At 45.1% G+C, this 20,830-nt stretch overlaps 1 protein-coding gene across 2 annotated transcripts in view; it reads left to right on the top strand.

Moving 5' to 3' along the window:
• Positions 1-15,943, top strand: part of ldlrad2 (low density lipoprotein receptor class A domain containing 2) — a 55,509-nt gene extending 39,566 nt beyond the window's left edge. For both annotated transcript variants that reach the window (XM_069919157.1, XM_069919156.1), the window contains 3 exons: positions 7,631-7,780; positions 12,951-13,112; positions 14,263-15,943. In XM_069919157.1, coding sequence (XP_069775258.1) covers positions 7,631-7,780; positions 12,951-13,112; positions 14,263-14,510 — 560 coding nt within the window. In that variant the 3' untranslated portion in view covers positions 14,511-15,943. The remainder of the gene's footprint in view (positions 1-7,630; positions 7,781-12,950; positions 13,113-14,262) is intronic.
• Positions 15,944-20,830: the final 4,887 nt, after the last annotated feature.

The raw sequence follows: 20,830 nt of genomic DNA on the forward strand, positions 1-20,830 counted from the left end.
ACAGTACTGACGGGTTCCTTGATGAAGAGCTCAAGCCTGAAACATTGGTATCTATCTCTCTGCTACATACTGTTTGACCTGCTGAGTTTCTCCGCATTATGTTTTTACTTCAATCTAGAGTGTCTAGAGATTTTCATATTTTACTCTTCTCATCTGAAAGTTTCGAAAAATTGCATTTATCCCCTTCTCAGTACAGTTTTGGACTTGGAATGAACTTCACACATTTCTACACCTATCGTGGTAACAAGTACAGTGGCGTGGCTCAATTTGGTCTCCTTCTTCAGTTTCAGAGAGAGCATCCTTCCCTGTTCTACACTATTTCAGTCAAGTGAAACAGGATAGGCTGCAGATGCTGTGATTGTAGTAAACACACCAAAAAGCTGGAGGAACTCAGCCCTTCTTTCCAGCATTTAGAGAAGACAAAGACATATTGCTGATGTTTCTGGCCTGAGCCCTTAAAGAAAAATCAGAAAAGCAGAAGCAAGATATATCAGAAAATCTCAGATTTCAAACAATGGGGGAGGATCCATTCCCCATACTGAAGGGCTCAAAGTCCTTTGTTTCTTTCTGGACAATAGAACCAACCAGTCTCCCCTCCAGCACCACCCTCCTCTGTCTGGCAGAACTTGTCCTCACCCTCAAAAATATCTCCTTAGACTCATCCCACTTTCTCCAGGTTAAAGGAGTAGCCACGGATGCCCCAGCTGTGTCTGCCTTTTTTGCTGGCTCTGTGGAGCAATCCATGCTACAAGCCTACACAGGAAAGGCCCCTCAACTCTTCCTCTGTTACATCAACGACTACTTTGGTGCTGCTCATGTATCCAGGATGAGCTCGTTGACTTCATCCACTTTTCTGCCAACTTCCACCCTGACTTCAAATTCACTTGGTCCACTTGCAGCGACACTCTTCCCTTCCTCGATCTCTCTGTCTCCATCTCTGGAGACAAACTCTTGACAGACATCTTCTACAAACCCACCAACTCCCACAGCTACCTCGACTACACCTCTTCACACCTTCTTCCCTGTGAGGATTACATTCCATGCTTTCAATTCCTCCATCTCCGTCGCATCTGCATCCAGGATGAGGACTTCCATGGTAGATCATCAGGGATGTCCTCCTTCTTTAAACAACGTGGCTTTCCCTCTACCACCATCAACTCAGCACTCACCTGCTTATCCTCCATTACCTGCACATCTGCCCTGGCCCCCTCCATCCCCATAGGTAACAAGGACAGGATTCCTCTTGTCCTCATTTACCAACCCACTAGCCTCTTCACCAAACACATCTTCCTCCATCATTTCCGTCATCTACTACATGATCCCACCACCTAGACACTTATTCCCCTTTACTCCCCTCTCCGGCTTCCGCAGGATCCACTCTCTCCATGACTCCTTGTCCACTCCTCCCTCCCCCTGTGACCACAGGAGATGCTCCACTTGCACCTACACCTCCTCCATCACCACTATTTTGGGTCCCATACAGTCCTTCCAACTGAAACAACATTTCACGTGAATCTGCAGGAGTCATCTACTGCATCCAGTGGTCCTGCTGTGGTCTCCTCTACGGCGGAGAGACTGGACGCAGACTGGGAAATCACTTTCTTGAACACCTCATCTCTGTCCACCTCAATGGCACTGATCTCCCAGTGGCCACCCATTTCAATTCTCCAACCCATTCCCTTGCCGACATGTCTGTCCATGGTGTCATGCACTGCCAGACTGAGACCACCGGGAAATTGAAGGAACAACACCTCATCTTCTGACTGAGCACCCTCCAACCAGATGGGATTAATATCGAGTCCTCTGTCTTTCGTTAAAACCCACCCCTCCACCCCCTTCTTCCCCCCCCCCCACCATTGTCTTTCACACAGACATGCTAAATTCTACCTCGTCCCTTATTATATCCAATTAACGCCTTTTGTTGGTCTGGATTCCTCCCCCATGGTTTGAGTTCTGAGACTTTCTGATATATCCTGCTTCTGCCTTTTCTGAATTTTCCTTAAAGAAGGGCTCAGGCCCGAAACATCGGTGATATATCTTTGTCTCGTATAGATGCTGGAATGACCAGCTGAATTTCTCCACCATTTTGTTGTCTTTACTGCACTAGTTCAGTCATCCATTTCAAAACCCTTTGAAGCTGCCGAAACTCTTCTAAAAACTATCCTGCATTCAAGTAGCCTTTATACTACCTGGCTGGCTCCTACAATAAAGTGAAAGTTACTTGAAAGTCACCTACCTTAAGATGGCCCATGTAGTGATTCCTCTGGGAATCAATGAACACAGTTGAGAGTTGTTTTAAGAGAAAGTAACTTACATTAAAAATAAAGCACTTCAGACTTGCTTCTTCAACATCACTCTGGAACAATATAAATACTAAGCCCAATCGTGTGATTTCACTGCAATACACCCCATGGATTTTCATAGAACACTGCCAAATTGTCTACTCAGCAAAGACACACAGCTCATGTCACTGGAGAAACCTGGTCAAAGTTTACATCTAATGGCACTTGAAGGAGAGTATGATGGGATTGGGTGGAAGTTGGTCTCTCTCTCTTATCGGTCGTGATCGACCATGGCTATTGTACTTCTGGTAATCACTGGTTTGCTGAGCAGCAGGAGCTGTGGATGTGGAAGCTGATCTGGAACGGCAGGTTCGGCCACAGTTGCTGCAAATATAGGGCATTGTTGAATTGCTATCTGCTGTTTGCTGTGCTCTACGCATTGCTCTCCACTCCTCACACTGACTCCAGATCATCCTTTCACCTTGCTCTAGGTGTGGATGAAGAATGCCTCACCATTCGTTGCGGTCATCTGCTGTAACCTCCCAGCACTCTGCGTTGATTTTTAAGGCATTCATGCCACGCTTTCAGAGGCCCTTGAAGTGAAGCTGGGGCCTAGCAACGTTCCTCTTGCCTATTGCTAGTTCTCCGTAGAGGATGTCCTTTGGACTAACAATCTACAATATACCCGAAGAATTAGATACAATTCATCTCTTGGGGGCACACTCGAAATTTTGATTGTGATATATATATATAAATAATTTTGACGAAAAAGTAGCTGGAGATGACACTAGGTTTGGCAGAGCCGTGGAGAGTGTGCTATCAAAGAATACAAAAGGATACACACTAAAGCCCCTGCTATCTGGCACCTATAGAGATTGGTAGATGCCGAGTAAGTGAATGTTGTTGTTGGTTGAGGTTGTGCGAGGTGTGCCAATTTTTGACTTCCATATTTTTTACATTTATTTTTGCCGGTTACTTGAATTCCGGACAATTGGAATTTTACTGTCTACCACAGGGGTGTCAAACTCAAATTCACGGAGGGCCAAAATTAAAAACTTGGACTAAGTCGAGGGCTGAACTAAATATTTATTGAAAATTTTCAACAACATCTGCATGTTTTCTCTTCTTTCAACATATGTAATGTTAAACTTTTTCTTATTAAAATAAATGTTTAATAATATTTTTGGATAAACTCTTTCAGAAGCATTAACAAATGAGAAATAAAATATTCAATAAATAATATTTCTCTATAGAGGATTTGTCAAATGTTGCTAGTGTGCTGTCGAATAGTAAAATTCTGAGGGCTATTGAGAATGTGGGAGAATAACATGATTCCTGAAACAATCAAATGGGTGACTGATTGTGGGCATGAACTCTAGCAGGGTTATTTGCCATGCCTTTTTACCATTGGTACAGATATCCTTTGATTTACACACTTTTCAAGTTTTATGCCTAATGAGCTTGTATCCAGGTGCTGGACCATTTTTAACCAGGAATATATTTATCACTGTGACATGAAACTATTGGAAGATCGTTTTATCCTGAGATTAAAGTTCATAATACTTACTTAGGCCTGTGTGCGGGAGGGCGGGGTTTGCGGGCGATCGGGTTGGACAACGATAGTGCGGGGGCATCGGCTCTCGCTGCAGGGCGGCATCTCGGCGGATCAGCAGCCCCGTCACCATGAGTCGCGGGTCGGCCTGCGGCAGGGAGGAGGAGTGGGCAACGGTCCTGGCAAGGTCAGGCCCGAGGCCTCCGGTTCCGGGTGCTGGGAAGCGGCCTTGGCTTCCCCTGACACCGGCCAGGCCCCAAAACCAGAGTCCACGGTGAGACACTGCAACATAAACAGAGGAGGTGGGGGCGATTAGCGGGCTGACGCCAATGCATTCTGGGATTTATAATATTAGCTGTGCATGCGCTATACTGGCGCGGCGGCCAGCGGGCCACCTCTAATACATTTTTGAAATGATCTTGTGGGCCAAATATAATTATATCGCGGGCCAAATTTGGCCCGCGGGCCAGAGTTTGACATGTGTGGTCTACCAGTTACAGATATAGATGGGAAGTAAGTGGAGGTTTTGCATTTTGGGTCAGAGTCAATATCTGTATAAAGTTAATGAGATTCCCTAAAAACATTAATGTGCAGAGCGATCTGGGGATCCAGGACCATGGCTCCTTGAAAGTATCCCCACAAGTAGATAGGGTGGTAAAGAAGGCGTGTGGTATATGCTTGGCTTCATTGGATGGGATAATTGTGCATAAGAAAAAGGAAGTCATGTTTCCACCAATATAAAACTTTGGTTAGGCCACATTTGGAATCCTGTGCGCAATTCTGGTTACAGAAAGGATGTGGAGTCTTTGAAGAGATAAACCTATACATTGCTTGGATTAGAGGGAATGAGGTATAGGGATAAACTTAGGTTGTTTTCTGTGGAACATCAAAAGGTGAGGGTTATAAAATTATGAGAGGCTTTTAATTGCACATTTATTTACCTACATTCAAGTTCCTCAGTTCTCATGGTGCGATTCTTGACGCTGCACTTTTTGGGTATTTAATCTCCCAGCCAGGTGTGATATTTTTCCGACTAAGAGGGAATCTTATGATAGCAGATCTTCTGGGGAGAGGTCTTTTACTAATGAGATTAAAAGATGAAGTAGCAAACAACAGAAGGATTGAGAGTGAATTCAATAATAAACGCATTGAATAATAAACAGGGTAGGGAAGGTCGATTGGATCGAGAAAATGTCACATTTGTTTTTTTTTAAGTAACTTAGAAATAATTAGGCACAAGAAATCAATGAGAATGTTTATTGGTGGTCATTAATATATCACCTATCATGCAAAGGTGCCTATTCCATCATAGAAAATTAAATGCAGATACAGCAAGTTCATGAAAATCATTGAGGTGAACTAAAACTCATAGGGAATTTAATGTTATTTGTTCAATAAACCAAGGCAAAATTGTATTACTTTTCTTGGTCTGCCTATCACAATTGGATCTTAGCCACAGTTAGCGTATGGTTTAGTGCAACACTGTTACAGCACCAGCAACCCGGGTTCGTGCCTGTCACTGTCTGTAAGTATGTTCTCCCCATGTTTGCGTGGGTTTCCTCTGGGAGTTTTCATTTCCTTCCACCATACGGGGGTTATAGGATAATTGGTGAATTTGGTGTATATGTGGGCCTGTTAGTGTGCTGTACGTCTAAATTAAATTGAAAGCATTTTAAATAGAATGCCTTTGTTATCATTCATTTATGCGACATGGACATTGCAAGCAATCCCAGCAGTTAATCGTCCATCCCTGATTTCCACTGATCTGTGGAGGCTGTTAAGAGACAGCCATATTGGTGCATCTGGAGTCGTATATCGGTCAGAATGCACAAAGACAGCAGATGACATTCCTGGAGGTGTTTGTGACTGGATGGGCTTTTCAAATGAGCATCGACACCTGCTTCTAATTCTTACTTTATTTAATTAACCTACATTTAGGTTCCTGAGTTCTTGGAATTTAAACTTGTGACACTAAATGTCAAGCTTCTGGATGGTTGTTCAATAATTTAATCATATCCCCATTAAATCAGACCTCCCAATAAATTAGTGCATGCCTGTTTGTATTTCTAATTTCACATATTACCTGGAGAGCATTTGTTTCTTATCCATGTGCAAAATACAATGTTTGGGCGTGTACCTATTCATATTTGAGAAGAAAGAGTGAAAGGAGATTTGATAGAGGAATACAAAATTATGAGGGGTGCAGATAAAATCCCAGCAGGCTTTTTCCACTGAGGGTAGTTGAGACAAGAACTCGAGGCCATAGGTTTAAAGAAAACATGAGGGGAAACGTCTTCACACGGAGAGTATGGAATGAGCTGCCAGCTGAGGTGGTGAATGAGGGTTTGATTTTGACATTTAAGAACAATTTAGCAGGTACATGGGTGGTATGGAGGGCCACAGTCCTAATGCAGGTCAGTGAGAATAGGCTGATTAATATTTCGGCATAGACTAGATGGCCAGAAGGGCCTGTTTCTGGCTGTAATGTCTATGGTTCTAAGGTTCTGTAATTTAACATTCTCATATGGATGGTTCAGTACTGGATAATTCAGGTCTGTTCAAAGTTTGTTGTGTTGCTACATTAACTCCACACATAATAACTTCTCTATTCAATATAAAAACAGTAAGTAGGGTAGCACGGTTGGTGTAGCGGTTAGTGCAGCGCCAGCGATTGAGCCCGGGGTTTGAATCCCACACTGTCTGTAAGGAGTTGGTATATTCTTCCTCTGCCTATGTGGGTTTTCCCCGGGGGCTCCGGTTTCCTCCCACCGTTCAAAATGTACCAGGAGTGTAGGTTAATTGGGTGTAAATTGGGTGGCACAGACTCGTGGGCCAAAATGGCCTGTTACTGTGCTGTATGACTAAATTTAAAAATATGTTGGTAACACTCAGAGGTTAGTCCACATCTATGGGAAGAGAAACAGGGCTGGCTTCAGTGGTGATGATGAAGGATTGTGTAAAGCATATTACCTGAGCAATTAATACTTTTTTTTTGAGGTGACATGGGGATGCAAAGAGAGCTGCTGCAGCCAGCGTCAATCCGGGTTCAATACTACCCTTCGGAGCTATCAGTGTGCAGTTTGCACTGTGACCGCATGGGTCTCCTGTGGATGCTCTGGGTCTCTGACATATCCAATGGACATGCATGTTAATAGCCTGACTGTTCAATGTTAACTGCCCCCGTAAAAATGGGGAGAATAGATTACTCGGGAAATTAGTGCAGGAATGGGATGATATAGTGAGTCTGGCCAATGGCTTCTTTCTATGTTGTACAACCATTTAACTCCTGTAAATGAAATATTTAAATATTGAAATGATTATGATATGAAACTGGAACTATAAATTTGGTTCCATATGTGTGACCAATTAATATCGTCATAAAATTTGCTCAAACTATACATGATTGGCACTGGCGATGTAAATAGGATAATGTCAATTGTACATCCAAGGGTTAACAGGATGGAAGTGAACTCGAGGGTGCAATGGAATGAGTTTTTAAAGATTCTTTCCTAATTGCAGTCACCATCCAGGCGTGCAGTTCTGCCAGCGCTGCTCCGGCATCTCATGGGGCAGCACCTCCTTGTTGCCGTTTTTGGTGAGCTCGAGCCCTTAAAAAAATTAGCACTGCACCCTAGTCGGCATCTAATTTAAAAATTCAATAATCACTCGACCTTACGCATTATTTTAGGCTGTCAACTCAACTTTATCTCATGGAACCAGTCTCCTATTTTTCTGAAAAATATATATACTTCACCTGGAAGCAGAATATCTAAAACTTTCAAATACTTAATTGCAGGTTTGAAAGCTTCAAAGTGCAGCGAAGAAACGTACTTTCAATGCCAAAATGGAAAATGTATTCCCATGAGTCTCGTCTGTGACTCAGAAAGGATTGACAATTGCGGTGATGCAAGTGATGAGTCAGGATTTCACTCAGAAAAATGTAAAGGTAAGATGAGCTTAATGGGCTGGACAACAGTTGTTCTGGGTCATTAATTAGAAGAGAATGATCTGGATCACTGTACATGTTCTGGATTAAACCGATAATGTTTGCCACAACAGAAATAATTCTAGTTACCACCATACAATCTATTTTTTCTACCAGTTTCAAAATAATTATTGGACAAACGAAGTAGTGGATTATAGAACACAGCACAGTATGGGCCCTTCAGCCCACAGTGTGGTGCCAACCTAATAATCTAGTCTAACAACTGCTTAGGATTTCCCTACCCATCTAATAGACCAGTGGTTCTCAACCTTTTTCTTTCCACTCACATCCCATTTTCAGTAACCCCTACACCACCTGGTGCTCCGTGATTAGTAAGGGATTGCTTAAAGTTGTCTGTGAGTGGGAAGGGAAGGTTGAGAAACCCCGCTCTAGACCCAATTGCTACTGCAATATTTTGCTTGAGAAAAATGGTCATTGGCCCATTTCCCTTGGAGTTATGAAACCGTGCACATGACGAGTCAACTAGGGACGATTAAAACAGTGGTTTTCAACCCTTCCCTTCCCACCCTCTTACCACCTTAAGCAATCCCTTACTAATCTTAGAGCCCTAATGGTGTAGGGAATACATAAAGTGGTGTGCAAGTGGAAAGAAAAAGGTTGGGAACCACCGGTGTAGACTATTGAAATATCCCTGCCTCCACTGCAGTTTCCGACGTTCCATGCACTCAGCACTCTCTGTGTGAAGAATCTACACCCCCTACATACTTACCCTTAAAGCCATTTCAGCCCTGGGAAAAAGTCTCTGACCTCTCATCATCTTATCTCTATCAGGCACCCTCATGTCTGCCACTCTAAGGAGAAAAGATTTAAGTTTCACTCAACCTATCCTCAGAAGGCGTGTTCTCCAGTCCAGGCAGCATCCTTGTCAATCTCCTCTGCCACTTTTCTATAGCATCCACATCCTTCCAGTAGTGAGGTGACCAGATCTGAACACAATATTCTAATTGTTATTCCTTGTTTTGATGCAACATGTTGCTATGAAATGACATTCAAAAATATATAAATTTGTGCACAATTAAGAGAAAGTGAGGTAGTATCTGTGGATCATTGGGCCATTCAGAAATCTGATGGTGGAGGGGAAGAGGCTGCTTTTGAGCCACTGTGTGTTCTCCTTCAGGCTCCTACTTCCCAAAGGTAGCAGTATGAAGAAGGCATGGATTGGGTGGTCAGGGTCCTCAAGGATGGAGACTGCTTTCTTAAGACAGTGGCCTTCTCTTCGTCAGGGAGACCAAGCACAAAGCAGGAGACCAGTTTGCAGGCCGCCTGCACTCTGTCCATTCTGAGCTCCAGGTTGCTGCTGCTTCAACTCTCTTTCCTTCCCCACACTGATCTGTTCATCTTAACTAGAGTGAAGCCCAATGAAAACTTGAGGAACAGCACTTTATATTGTGCCTGGGTAGTCTACATTCAATGGCATGAAGAGTGAATTTTCCAATTTCAGATAGTTCTCACCACTCTTCTCTCTCTCCCTCTCTCTCTCTCCTTTTGATATTCCTCTGGTTCTCCACATTTTTGGTTCCTTCACCAGTCCCTGTTCCTAGAACCTCCCGTCACCCACTTCCTTCCTATGCCACCACCTTGTTGCATCCCCCTGGTACCCACATATTTCACCAACATGATCCCCTTCCCCATCTGGTTCCATCTGCCCTTCACCTCTCCCTGAAATGGTCCCCATTGCCATCTTCCTTATTACCAGATTCCCATTCTGGTAGCCTTTTATGTCACTGTTTTTCACTCTCCAGCCTCTCTCTCCATCTTTACCTCTCCTGTACTGCCCCTCCCCACCCACTTCCACCTCCCTTATTTTCCTTGTCGGCTTCCACTTCTTAATCAGCTGCCCGTCTACCAACTTCATCCTCCCCCCCCCTCCTCCTCAATCCACCTATCACCACTTCTCACCCTTTTACCAGCAATCTTTTCTCTTCACTTGGTGCTGATGTTGGGTCTTGACCCAAAACATCAACAATTCCCTCTCCCCTACAGATGCTGCTCGACCCAGTTTTACTTCAGCAGTTTGTTTTTCGCTCTAGATTCTGGTATCTGCAGTCCCAGTCTTCTACATTTTACTTCATCTTCCAAAAACTTTCTCCTCTGCTCTGTCCACTTCACCCCCAGTTTGAGAAATACTAGGGTTTCTTCACCCATCTCCTGCTGCCTCCCCTTTCCCATCATTATCCTGATGTTCCAGATTCCCATCTCTCCCTGTTCCACTTTCACACTTCTGTTTTCTACCTTCTGATTACTTCAACGAATTCTCTTTAAAGGTAAAGGTTTCATTCTTGTTACGTAATACTACATTTAGAATGTAACATGCAAGAAATTCTTTCACTTTTGTCTACTGTAAGGCAGAGAGTCGCCACTTTGTCCAGCGCCCCTCACAGAAACCTACAGCACGTGGACATTAAGGAATATTCCCTTGGGATTTGTTAATCAGGGTCATGTCCCTTATCCAATAGTCTTTTACTACCTTACCGAATAAGGAGTTCTTATCAGCTCCAGAAGATAACAGCAAAGAATGGAATGCAGGCATCTTCTGCCTTCCAGTTAGCATTGTAAAACTTACATTTTCAATATCATTCTTCTCTAATCATCTCCCAGCTTATTTCTTCTTTGGCTTGGCTTCGCGGATGAAGATTTATGGAGGGGTAATGTCCACGTCAGCTGCAGGCTCGTTTGTGGCTGACAAGTCCGATGTGGGACAGGCAGACACGGTTGCAGCGGTTGCAGGGGAAAATTGGTTGGGGTTGGGTGTTGGGTTTTTCCTCCTTTGTCTTTTGTCAGTGAGGTGGGCTCTGCGCTCTTCTTCAAAGGAGGTTGCTGCCCGCCGAACTGTGAGGCGCCAAGATGCACGGTTTGAGGCGATATCAGCCCACTGGCGGTGGTCAATGTGGCAGGCACCAAGAGATTTCTTTAAGCAGTCCTTGTACCTCTTCTTTGGTGCACCTCTGTCACGGTGGCCAGTGGAGAGCTCGCCATATAACACGATCTTGGGAAGGCGATGGACCTCCATTCTGGAGACGTGACCTGCCCAGCATAGTTGGATCTTCAGCATCATGGATTCGATGCTGTCGGCCTCTGCCATCTCGAGTACTTCGATGTTAGGGATGAAGTCGCTGCAATGAATATTGAAGATGGAGTACATTTATATATCATCTTTCCCAACCTCAGAATTTATTTAAACATTTCACAGTCAATGAATACAGGAGATGGGGTGTTATTTTGAAAGTTGTAGAAGGCAGTGGTGAGGCCAAATTTGGAGTATTGTGTGCAGTTTAGTCACCTACCAACAGGAAAGATCAACAAGATTGTAAGTGCAAAGAACCTTTCCAAGCCCAATCTGGACATAACAGCCTGAGTGCTACAGTACCTCCTCCCTGATGGCAGAAGGGAGAACAGTTTACATGAGGGGTGTGTGGAGACCTTCACAATGTTTATTGCCTTTCGCCTGCATTGAGTGTTATAGACATCCTTCATGGTAGGAAGAGAGACCCCAATGATCTTTTCCGCTGACTTCACTGTCCTCTGCAGGGTCTTGCGGTCCAAGGAGGTACAGCTTCCAAACCAGGTGGTGATGCAGTTGCACGGGACGCTCTCAATACATCCTCTGTAGAATGTAGTGAGGATGGAGGGTGGGAGATGAACTTTCCTCAGCCTTTGCAGGAAGTAGAGGCACTGCTGGGCTTTCTTGGCTATGGAGCTGGTGTTAAGGGACCATATGAGGTTGTTATATATGTACTCTGTCAATAAATCTGAAATCTACATCTACCCTATCAAGCCCTCTTAGAACATTGTAACCTCTCAGTCTTCTAAACTCTTGACCAGCCATTCTCGACTGTGACCCCACGTATCACCCCCCCTCCCTCCCACCACTTTGGGACCACAGCACATTTAAGTAAAAGCCCTGTCTTCTTTTCACCTCATGTAATATAATTTTTTTTAATTGATTTTTTTGTAAGGTAGTCAGTTGGAGAAAAGTATGGAAGAATTCAAAATGGCTACTTCTCAGGGAAGGGGGCCCATAAACTGTCAGCAGAGTTCTGGGGGGAGGGGCATAGCCAAATAGAAAAGGTTCAGAATGGTAGCACTAGCCTTTACAATCTCTGCTCATGTGGTAGACTGGCCATCACAGAGAGCAGACTGGGGAACCCGCTCCTTTTTAGACTGGGAGAGCAAAGTTCCTCCAGGTGTGGTCTCGCAGGGGCCTGGTGCATGTTTTAAGACAGCATTACTCTTTTATGCTAACCACCCTGCATTGATTGGAACACAACAGGTTTACACAAACAGCAAGATTATGACTTTCATTTTTGTTTAATGGTGTTAACGTAATAACAGATCTAAACAAATATATTGGGATAAATTTCCATCTTTTTTGAAATTGTACCATGGGATCTCATTACATCTCATGAGAAAATATTGTTGGGTTCTTATCTAAATGCCCTGTGTTGGGCAGCCCGGTTAGTGCAGCAGTAAGTACAAAACTATTATTCTTCTTTCTTCTTCTTTGGCTTGGCTTCGCGGACGAAGATTTATGGAGGGGTATGTCCACGTCTGCTGCAGGCTCGTTCGTGACTGACAAGTCCGATGCGGGACAGGCAGGCACAGTTGCAGCGGTTGCAAGGGAAAATTGGCTGGTTGGGGTTGGGTGTTGGGTTTTTCCTCCTTTGGGCTCTGCGGTCTTCTTTAAAGGAGGTTGCTGCCTGCCGAACTGTGAGGCGCCAAGATGCACGGTTTGAGGCGAGATCAGCCCACCGGCGGTGGTCAATGTGGCAGGCACCAAGAGATTTCTTTAAGCAGTCCTTGTACCTCTTCTATAGTGTGGGTTCAAATCTGGCGCTGTCTGCAAGGAGTTTATACATTCCTCCCGTATCCGTGTGGGTTTCCTCCAGGGGCTCCATTGTCCCATCCTTCAAAATGTACAGGGGTAGTAGATTAATTGGGCAGAAGGCCCTTTTACATCTAAATTTTTAAAAAGTAATATTTTGTGTAGTGCTCTTTACTGTGGAAATATGACACATCTGTAACTATCTGTATTTAGGTCTTGTTCTTTTGGAAGACTTCTGATTGCACAGGTTTTCTTTATCTTGATATCCATTATGATCCTCTTTTGTAGATAATTTCTCCATCTTACCGACTCCCAATGAAACCAACATGAGCACCGGGGAGCGTAACAATTCATCATCACCTTCTACCCATCTCGATACATTTTGTCAGACACCAAGAAGGCATCATCACCTTCTCTCGAACAACATTCCCTATCCAGACTCTGGTGCAGGTGCTTTATTTAAACTCTAGCCTGATCATTTTCTATGTAAAGAGGTTTGTTGCCTAGATCCTAAATTGCATGGACTAAATTCCTGCTGCATCGGGGCCGGCCCACTGTAAGTCCTCAGCATTGACTACTGTGCTGGAGATCACAGGTTCAATAGGATGATCCCACTGGTGGTCTCACATGGATCCTTGAGGAAGACAGAACATCTCCCATTCCTGGAAATAGCAGTTCTGCCCACAACACATTCTGGCTTAATTTTTTCCAATCCCTGGCTGTGTGAGGGTTGGACTGAAATTCTACTGTTTGCAAGGAAACCAGAACTTTCCAGAAATGTTATAGTTCACAACATGGTACAACGTGATACTGTGGACAATGAGGATATTGCAAAGAGGCTTTGAGGAAATATAAGCAGGTTCCATGAATGGACAAAAACATGGCAGATAGAATATAATGTGGAAAAATGGGATATCATCAACCTTGGTGGTGAAAGTAGAACTGGGGAGTATTTCTTCAAAGGATAATGCAGAAAGATGATGGTGTTCAGTTGATTCTGGGTTCCCTAATCACTTGAAGTTAACTTACTAGTACAGGAAACATTTTGGATTGCATTTTTGCTGAGACAAGTTTAGGGACATCTTACTCCAGTGATACGTGGCTCCAGCGTGAATACAGTAAAATCCCGGTTTTTTGGATTTCACATAACTGGCAACCTCAAGCAAACGGCAAAAAAAAACTGCGGAAAATAAATGGGTTAAAAAAATTCTCCATTCATGCAGCACGCAATCTCAAGCAACCAGAAAAATCACTTATCTGGCATCTACCAATCCCTGTAGTCCAAGGACAAATGCAGAAAAAGAACTTTCAATGATATGTGGCATTTCATGGTTTTGTATTCGTGAAGTAGACTTAAAATGACGGGAAATCACAAAAATAGGTTATATCTAAAAAAAATGTACCTGTTAGGAAAATGATAAGGTGATTTTCATAATCGTCAGCCCCAAATCCATAAAATGTAGACAAAAGGGTTCAGGAAGCAAAATCTTCATTGTCCAGCGTTACTAGGCGTTACATGGAGAAAATTATTTTCTAAGCCACTCAAGTTCCTCTGAGGTATGTGGGTTAATTGACTTGAATTTTTCTCTCTTCTTTGCAGACAACAAGCCATATGTATCTCTGCTCACCCTCTACATCATCCTGGGGGTCATTGCAGGGTTTGCCCTTCTGTTCTGGTGCTACTGGTCACTGGGCGGGTTGCTATGGAGGGTCAGTGTCTGCAGATTTCTACCGTGTTACAACTCGTTCTGCACGGCCTGCCAGCTCTGCACCCATGGCTGCCGTCGGATGGAGAAGAGTCGACTGGGCAAGGTCACACCACAGAGTTCACTCCCTGCACCCGTGTGACATCTTCAAGATTGAAGATTATTTTGTTGTCATGTGATAAAACAGAAAATGTGATGTTACATGAAATTTCCTTTAGTCTACCAAAAGGTAAGTAAGAATTGCCTGGTGCCCCTTATAGCCATAGAAAGAGACGCAAAGGAGAGTCCCCCCCCACCCCCCCCCAGTTTCACTGAATGTCCATGGCTTCACCTCCAGCGCTCCCACAAACAGCAGTAACCCAAGGTCCAGAGGCAAACCTCTGAGACGTTCAGGAAGCCTCCAGCCCCCTCTCGCATCCCGTTTCTGATACGTGGAACCCCTTCTACCAGTCTTGAGCCAGCCTGTAGCCTGGTGCGAGTCCTGAGACCCCAGTCGCCCACAGCCTGCGTGGATTCCTTGTTTTGAGTCACCAACAGCTCGCCGCCTGCAAGCTCTTCAGCCTCAGAGCCCCTCACTGCTCTGCCGCCATGGTCTTCGTCCTGTGGGTCCCCTCCTCTGCTTTTCCCTTTTAAACAGGGTGGCCTCCCCATTTTTCTGGTGCCCTGCTTCCCCAGAATCTGCCATGCCTCGTGGCCACTGCCAATCAAAGGTGCAACTATATTGGGACCAGACTCCACGGTCAACCTTTAACAGGCCATGTAAAGACTGCACAGAGTCAGCAGCAGTTGGACTGGGTGTTTGGTTCCTGTGGGGAAGTGCTGAGACTTCACTCCCTGCTCTTCCTGGGTCCACATTAGCGGCAGCCCCACCATTACAGCAGTGCCGGTGGCGCCGCCATTTTAATTTTTACTCCCCTCTCCATCCTTAATAGCCTGACCAGAGGTCTGCACTACAACTGCCAGGCACTGCTGAATCCCTGTGATCCAAGTTGCTTGGAACAGTCTTTAGTCTAATTTAGAGAATAATTCACTGTTTGTTTTATTAACAGAAGGGATTTCCTGTTCTTCGGAAAATCAAAGTGTAGATATCTCAATTCCTTTCATGTGGCCTAAGCTGTATGGGATTGCATTATTTTGTGCCAGTTTTTCTAACTTGTTTATTGTGTTTGGGAATCTGTAGAAGCAATTTCATCCTTCTAACAGCAAAAAAATTGCAGCTTTGACATCTGTAACAGCTGTAGAAAATTCTGGAAATGGTCACTAGGTCAAGATTGATCTGTGCACAGAGAAGCAGAGTTATCGATTCAGATTTCATCAAAAGCCTCTGCTAGAGACAACCTTCCCTCCTGATAATGGCCGTCAACATGAAATATTTACTTTGCCTGACTCCAGAGCATTTCCAGAATTTACTGCTGCTCTTTCAGATTTCCTCTGTAGATGTGAACAGTCACTAGCCAATTGTATGAGAATTCATGTCCATCTAATTTTGAATTGGGACTAGGTTCTCTAGCTTATTTGAAGTGCACTACATGTAGTTGTAATAAACCATTCCAAATGGCATTGTTTACCTGGAAGTAAAGTTATTTACACATTAGGATTCTTAGAATCATCTATGCAAACCTCAGGAAGGTATAATGGATTGGGTGGTCTGAGATGGAGGAAGGGCAAGATGGTTCAGTAATATCCCTGATATCCAGAATTCAAGCAACTGGAAGCCTCAGGCAGCCTCAGGAAGCCTCAGGCAACTGGCAAAAAAAAAAATCAAAGAAAAAAACCCACAAATAAATAAGAATAAAATAATAGGTTAAAACCTCATAAGTTTAAAATTGTAAAAGTAAATGTTCTCTGATGTAACACATAAACCTTTGATGAAGATGGGAGCCAATATCCAGCCAGCAGAGGGCCTTGGTCGGGCTTTGCTCATAGCAGCTGTTTGAATAAAGTTGTGTGAAACAGCAATGGCATCGCCCAGGATGCCACTCACCATTGGGGCGGCTCTCTTAAAGTATCTTCTATCTTCTTATCCCTGCCTAGTAAGAGTTGCCCTGGTCAAAGGCTTTATCTTAAACTTGGGGGAAGGGGGGGGGGGGGGGGGAGGTTAATTATCTTTAATGTTATTGTTCATCTTTCGGGCGGCTCCGTGGAGGGGGAGGAACCTGCAGATGCAGAGATGGTTAAATATTTTCAAAGATTATGACTGAAGATAAAGTAAAATGGTTTAAGGTTTATATATTATTCACACATGAAGTTTATTCAGTGTAAGTACAGTATAGTTCTTTTTGTATTTTAAACTGTTTATTCTTAATGCAGCTGCATTAATTATTCATTATGAGAGTAAGTCTCATGCAACTGGAAAATACACTTAACCGGTATCTGACATCCCTATAGGTGCCAGATACCTGGGATTTTACTGTATTAATATTGGTATCCAATTGATATTGTAGTCAGGGAAGTAACCTGTATTGTGTAATCAACATCAGTCATTATTATAAAATTGCCAGTGTATTAAAAACAAAGAGCTGCCTTAGGTCTTATCAGAATCTTGAAGAGGGCCTTCTGCTTGCAGGCATCTGAAGTTACTGATACTTTGACGACTTGCAATTTTATTTTGTTTCAGTATTGACACATGAATTTGGGGTGTATCCAGTGTGGTGATATGTAAATACTGCTGTGTATGAGTGGCTGGCCGGCCCACTGATGACTCGCTCCCCAGTGACCTGGCCATAAAGGTCAACCTCCCTTCCCCTATCCATTCTTTTGAGCATATGGAGTTGGGCCAGCTACAGTCTAAAATGTATTAAAGCCTATCATCTCCCTCTCAGTCTTTGAAGTCACTGATAGAGTGTATCAATTTAATACACTTTAATTCTCCACATGGGATGGACAAGCTGCTGAGGCTTGACAGGCTAGACATCGATCCACAGGTGCCTGGAGCTGCTGAACAGTACGAGCAGTTTCTCAAACTTTCTCGACGTCGCAGTGGGCCTGGTGGACTCAGATGAGAAGAGACGCAAGGTCCTGCAAGCAAGAATGGGCCAAACACTGGCTCCTCCACACACTGGCTGCAGGTACGGGGATTGAAACAGTGCTCTGGCAGTCTCTCCCCAGGTCGTACAGGGCCCAAAGGAACTCATTCATGGACTCACCGGGCTGCTGTTTCCTCAAGGCCAGCACGCATCATGAGTAACTTCATTCACCCGGGGCCGGTAGAGGTTGTGGAGTTCAGCCATGACCTCTGGGTAGGTTGTGCAGGTCACTGGGGAGCGAGTCATCAGTGGGCCGGCCAGCCATTCGTACAAAGCAGTATTTACATAACACCACACTGGATACACCCCAAATTCATGTGTCAATACTGAAACAAAATAAAATTGCAAGTCTTCAAAGTATCAGTAACTTCAGATGCCTGCAAGCAGAAGGCCCTCTTCAAGATTCCTGCATGTCCGGGGTGAGGGCTGACTACATCTGTCAGTGACTGCTTGAGGAGGACATGCGGCCTTCCAACTCACTAGGACTCTTGATTCTGCCCAGCATAACGCGAAGCGATCACTGCTGGTAAGAATAGGCCCTCCACGTGCGGGCCACGAGTACTGCCATTTTGGGACCTGGCGTCACAGACTGCCTCCATGCAAGCAGGCCATGGCCCCACCAACACCACTGCCATTGGGCACCCGAAGTGCCACCTGCGGCCAGCTAAAGCACCCCCAATGACTCTTTTTGGGATGCGGGAAGAAAGGACATTATCAGCATGTCTGTAGATCAAAACCCGCCCAAGCAAGTAGCGCTGCGTGTACCCCTGGGGTGGGCCATCGACTCTGACGTTGCTTCCAGTCCCGAAAAGCTCATCCACGTGCGCGACCCAGGAGTCGCCATCTTACCCAAAGTCCCGCCTTCCTGGATGACGTTGCTTCTGCCTTCCGGCACCTGGATGACATTACTTCCACCTTCTTCCTCCTTCTCGCCCAGTACAACCATGAGGTCAACATGGGGGTCGCCATCTTACCGACCTGGCCCCCTTCCAACAGCGACAACAATCCAACCCTGGTCTTCGTGATACTGAACCAAGGCAGGCCTCACCCAATCGCCCACTCGATGATGGAGATTGAGGTAAACAGGAAAAGAACTGTTTGACAGTGGGAGCATGGAGAGCTTCATCCATCCGGACACTGCTTGTAAACTCTCACTCTCTGTTAGACCTCTGAGTAGCACCATCGCTATGGTCACAAAGGACCAATGCATGGAGATCCATGGGTATTGTGTAGCATCATTAACGGTGAGGGAGGGGGGGGAGCGAACATTTCAACATCTTTCATTTGCTTGTGATGCACAGCTCTCCATGCTGATCCTCCTGGGCCTTGACTTCCAGAGACAGTACAGGAGTGTGACAATAGCGTTCTGAGGACAACAACTGCCCATAATGGTACATAAACCCCAACTCGCAGCCCCTCCAACCACCCCCAGCATCCAGCCCCCACCTGCGGCCTCTCCACCCTCTGCATACCCCCTCCATCATTATTTGAGAACCTGACCCCGGACTGCAAGCCCATTATGACAAAAAGCAGATGCTATAGCGCTGAGGACTGGGCGTTTATAAAGTCTGAGGTGCAGCGACTCCTGGCGGAGGGGATCAGCCCACAGTTCGAGCCCATGGAGAGCTCAAGTCGTGGTGGTCAGGGGTGGGAGTAAACCGTGTGTGGTGATCAACTACAGCCAGGTTATCAAATGATTCACGCAGCTAGATGCTTAACCCCCTCCCCCAGGTCGCCGACATGGTCAATAAGATCGCCCAGTATAGGGTGTTCTCCACGATTGAACTGAAGTCGGCGTACCACCAACTCCCCCTTCACCCAGGGGACTGCCAATATACCGCAGTCAAAGAGGATGGCAGGCTCTTCCATTTCCTCCAGGTGCCCTTTAGAGTCACAAGCGGCATCTCCATGTTCCAGAGGGAGGTGGATCGGATGGTATATGGGCATAAACTGATGGCCACTTTCCCCTACCTTGACAATGTCACCATCTGCGACCACGACCAGCAGGATCACGACGCAAACCTTGCAATGTCCCTCAATTTCACTTACAACAAGGAGAAGTGTGTGGTTAGCACCACTCGCCTGGCCTCCTTGGAATGAATTGTGGCTCATGGTGTCATCGCCCCCAACCCCGACCACGTGTCCCCTCATAGAGTTCCCAATCCCTCACAATCTCAAGGCACTAAAATGGTGCCTGGGATTCTTTTCTTACTATGCCCAATGGGTGCCAAACTCTGCCAATAAAGCCCACCCCTTGGGAAGATCCTTAAACTTCCCCTTATCGGCAGAAGACCAGACACCCTTCACGCAGATCAAAGGAGACATCGCTAAAGCCACGATGCATGCTGTGGATGAATTCATCCCATTTCAAGTGGAAAGTGATGCCTCTGACTTCAACCAGGCAGGTAGGCCAGTGGCATTTTTTTCCCCGCACTCTCCATGGCCCAGAGACATGACACTCCTCCATTGAGAAGGAGGCACAAATGATCGTTGAGGCCATTCGCCACTGGCATCATTACCTGGCCGGGAAAAGACTTACCCTGCTGACGGACCAATGAGCCACGGCCTTTATGTTCAACAGGGTAAAATCAAGAACGATAAATCCTGAGGTGGAGAATTGAGCTCTCCACCTACATCTATATTAAGAGGAGAGGACTGGCTGTCTAATGTTTCACTTGAAATAAGAGAAACAAAAAAGGAACTCTGTGGTGACTTGAAAGATAGAGGTTATCACCTGGAGAACCCTGAAGGGGGCAAGTTTCTTCATCAAGACACTGATGTGGCTGATTAAAAAGGAATTAGTTGTGGATGTCAGTGTACAATGAGTCTCTCTAAAAACCGACAACAACTCTTCTGAGCAGTTACCATTTACTTTTCAAGCACCAGAGCCTGGTGAATTTTATAAATGTCTTAAATTCTGTGCACAGTCTAAGAATTGCCTGCAACCAGTGAACTTGGAGGAATAAGAAGTGAGATTGGACTGTGAATCCAAGAACTTTTTGAACTTACACACGCATTACATACACGTGCGCTTAGAATTAGAAGGGGGTTAAGTTAGGTTAGTTAAGTTAACAGTGATAAGTTAAAGTGTGATTCTGTTTTCACGTTTAAAGATAATTAAAAGTAACCATTTGGCTTGGTGAATATCTATTGCTACTGGGTTTTGAGGTCCTCTGGGTTCATAACACTACAGAGACAGCCCTACCCCCAGCCTCAAGACACACGACTGGCAACAGAACCAGCGGAGCTGCACAGGTCACAGAGGCAGAGGAAACCACCTGACTGGCTGAGCAACTAGGATTTGAACCTGGTGGGGTTTTGTTTTTTTAAAGAGGGAGTGAATGTGGTGGATATGTGTATAGTACTGAAAATGAGTGCTGGCCCGCCCAATGACGACTCGCTCCCCAGTGACGTGGCTATAAAGGTTGACCTCCCT

Source organism: Narcine bancroftii, chromosome 2, assembly GCF_036971445.1.
Source record: "Narcine bancroftii isolate sNarBan1 chromosome 2, sNarBan1.hap1, whole genome shotgun sequence".
NCBI lineage: Eukaryota > Metazoa > Chordata > Chondrichthyes > Torpediniformes > Narcinidae > Narcine > Narcine bancroftii.